The 594-nt window shown below is 59.1% G+C and overlaps 1 protein-coding gene across 1 annotated transcript in view; it reads right to left on the reverse strand.

The window, feature by feature from the left end:
* Nucleotides 1-149: 149 nt before the first annotated feature.
* The window catches only part of VDBG_08824 (ubiquitin carboxyl-terminal hydrolase), a gene marked incomplete at both ends in the record, with an annotated part of 7,916 nt that continues 7,471 nt past the window's right edge, over nucleotides 150-594 (reverse strand). Inside the window, one exon of the mRNA XM_003000982.1 lies at nucleotides 150-524. Coding sequence (XP_003001028.1) covers nucleotides 150-524 — 375 coding nt within the window. The remainder of the gene's footprint in view (nucleotides 525-594) is intronic.

Here is a 594-nt window from a genome sequence, read left to right on the forward strand (position 1 = left end):
ACCCGCAGCTGAACGTCCGTCATGCTCTTCATCTGATCCGACGACGAGTCCACCGAGGCTTGGTGACGCGGTCAGCATCGCGTCGCCTCGCTTACTCCAATGTATCCGTCTCGCTGCAGTACGACAGAGGGGACATACCGGAACCGTCCTCATCCAGCTCGTCGATCAACAGACGCTCTACCGACTCGAGGATCCCTGCAGGGAAGAGGTAGCGCGCCGTCGTCCATCATCGGGCTGCCAAAACATGTCTTCGACTTGCCCTCCTTGAGATGATGGAACCCCTCCCGCGACACGCCGCCGTCAATGTCTATTTCAAAATATGCCTCGCTGGCGACGATCATCTTGTGCAGCGGCTCGATCGTCGACCCCACTACTTGCCGCTCGGCAAGCACGTACTGCTCCTGAAGGTACTGAAGGCAGCCAACACCGAGCTGCCTGGCAGCCTGGACTACCCTGTCGTGCAATTCTGCGTCCTCATGTGCCCATTGCGTCTCGTATCTGACGAGGAAGCCCTCGATCCACTGCTGAGCCAGGCTTGCAGATCGTTTGTCCACACATCCGATCAACCCAGGACCCCAGAGCGGTACCAGCTCC

The sequence above is a fragment of the Verticillium alfalfae genome, genomic scaffold (genome assembly GCF_000150825.1).
Source record: "Verticillium alfalfae VaMs.102 supercont1.13 genomic scaffold, whole genome shotgun sequence".
Classification (NCBI taxonomy): domain Eukaryota; kingdom Fungi; phylum Ascomycota; class Sordariomycetes; order Glomerellales; family Plectosphaerellaceae; genus Verticillium; species Verticillium alfalfae.